The sequence below is a fragment of the Haliaeetus leucocephalus genome, unplaced genomic scaffold (genome assembly GCF_000737465.1).
Source record: "Haliaeetus leucocephalus isolate CR32 unplaced genomic scaffold, Haliaeetus_leucocephalus-4.0 Scaffold332, whole genome shotgun sequence".
In the NCBI taxonomy this organism is placed as follows: domain Eukaryota; kingdom Metazoa; phylum Chordata; class Aves; order Accipitriformes; family Accipitridae; genus Haliaeetus; species Haliaeetus leucocephalus.
In genome coordinates this window covers 69,284-71,076 of record NW_010972768.1, presented here as the reverse complement: position 1 = coordinate 71,076, position 1,793 = coordinate 69,284, and the positions used below count along the sequence as shown (strand labels likewise).

At 67.7% G+C, this 1,793-nt stretch overlaps 1 protein-coding gene across 1 annotated transcript in view; it reads right to left on the bottom strand.

Moving 5' to 3' along the window:
- The window catches only part of SPRYD3 (SPRY domain containing 3), a 4,732-nt gene extending 2,982 nt beyond the window's left edge, over positions 1-1,750 (bottom strand). Inside the window, exons 1-5 of the mRNA XM_010571485.1 lie at positions 1,608-1,750; positions 1,437-1,512; positions 1,189-1,313; positions 875-1,010; positions 596-784 (exon numbers count right to left, since the gene is read on the bottom strand). Coding sequence (XP_010569787.1) covers positions 596-784; positions 875-1,010; positions 1,189-1,313; positions 1,437-1,512; positions 1,608-1,735 — 654 coding nt within the window. The 5' untranslated portion in view covers positions 1,736-1,750. The remainder of the gene's footprint in view (positions 1-595; positions 785-874; positions 1,011-1,188; positions 1,314-1,436; positions 1,513-1,607) is intronic.
- Between the last annotated feature and the right edge of the window lie 43 nt (positions 1,751-1,793).

The following is a 1,793-nucleotide window of genomic DNA, read 5'->3' as shown; positions in this document are numbered from 1 at the left end:
GTGGGTTTGCTTTCGCAAAGGGTAGGGGGGGCCCTGCCGAGCTGCCTGCCCCCCGCAGCGAGCACAGCCCGGCCCTCCACCGCCTTGCGAAAGCGATGGGGCCCCCCCAGACCCCCCCAAAGCAGGGGTGACAGCGGCGACAGGGCTAGCTCCTGCGTGGGGTGCTCTGCCACGATTTTGGGGATCCCACTGAGGTGGGGGGGAACCCACCAGAGGAAGGGTCCTGGGCCCCCGGTTGACGAGGGAAATCAGAGCAAGAGCTGCGGCCGATCATTGATTCTGGGGGAAAACAGCTCCTTTTTGGGACTCGCTGCAGGACTTGGGGTTTCACCTCTCCCCAGCACAGCCCTGCTCATGCTCGCACCCCAAAAGCCCCTCTCCTGAGCCCCCTAAATCTCGACACCTCCCAAAAAGGGCTTTGTGCCGACGCTGGGGAACCCAGGACGCGCGGTGGTGGCCGCGTACCCTCCTTGGTCCCCCGTCAATAACGCAGGGGGATGCCGGGGCCTGGCATGGGGGCTGGGGGGGGCAGCTCCTCTAAAGGACCCCCGCCCCCCACTCCCCCTCTAACCTGGGGGTGGGGGGCAGCACTCACCGTGCCGCAGACCTTCACGTCGTGCAGCCGCCCCCACTCCTCCTCGTAGCTGTCCACCATCATGGCGCTGTCATCCTCCTCCGTCCCCAGCTCGGCGTGGAGGTGCAGCCGCACCTCCTCTCCCAGCGAGTGCATCCCCACCGCCGGGAAGAGCCCCTCGGGGGACAGCGGCATGATGGTGGAACCCACCTGCGTGTTTGGGAGGGGGGACATGGGGTGGGGGTGGGGTTGGGCCTCGGGGGGGGGTGAGGGTGAAGAAGAGGGTGGGGGGCATCTCACCCTCTTCCCGTTTTTGGTGAAGAAGATCTGGGCTGTCTGCACCTCGAAGGAGACCAGCTCGATGCCGCAGCCGATGCGATCCCCGGAGCTGCACTTGGTGCCGAATTGCCGGCCCTTGGCTCTGCCGCTGTACAGCCTGGGGGGGCCGGGGGGGGGGAGCTGAGCACGGGGGTGACAGCAAAAAGGGGGTGGCCGGACCCCTTCCCTTGTCCCCAGGCCACTCCAGAGACTACAAGCATCCCCCAAACCCGCTCCCCAATGGCAGACCAGGTCCCGACAGCCCCCCCCCAGGTCCCAGTGACCCCCCCACTCACTTCCCGTCATCGGCATGGTACGCTACGGAGTCGGGCAGCCAGCCGGGCTGGTGGTCCAGGCTGTAGTACTGTGGCACGAGGCCGACGGCGATGGTGCCCCGCACCCCGCTGTCCACGATGGACACCTGGGGGGTGACGCCGAGAAAGCCCGTCAGCACAGCTGGCGCTGGGGGAGGGGGGCACTCAACCGTTCCCCCCCTCCAAAAATCTGGTGGAGGAGCTCCCCCTCCCTGGGGGTGAGGTTTCACCTCAAAGTAGTTGTTGTCCCTGGTGAGGGGCCGCGGTGCCACGTAGCAGCCGACCTCGCCGGAGTTCCCGTGATAACTGGGGGGGGAGAACAAACCACAAGAGACTGTCACCCACGCTGACGGGCACCCACGACCCCCCCGCATGGGTGCGGCCCCCTCCCCGTCCCGTACCTGAGCGTGTCGCCGTCCACCAGGATGTGCTTGGCGCGCTCCTGGTAGCGGACGGCCCGAACCTCCCGGATCTCCCGGATCCGCCGGCGCCAGTTCAGGAACCTGTAGTGCAGGTTCAGGTCATCCATGGCGAGGGGAAACCTGCGGGGGGGGGGGGCGGCAGTCAGGGCCCCCAGGGACCCCCCC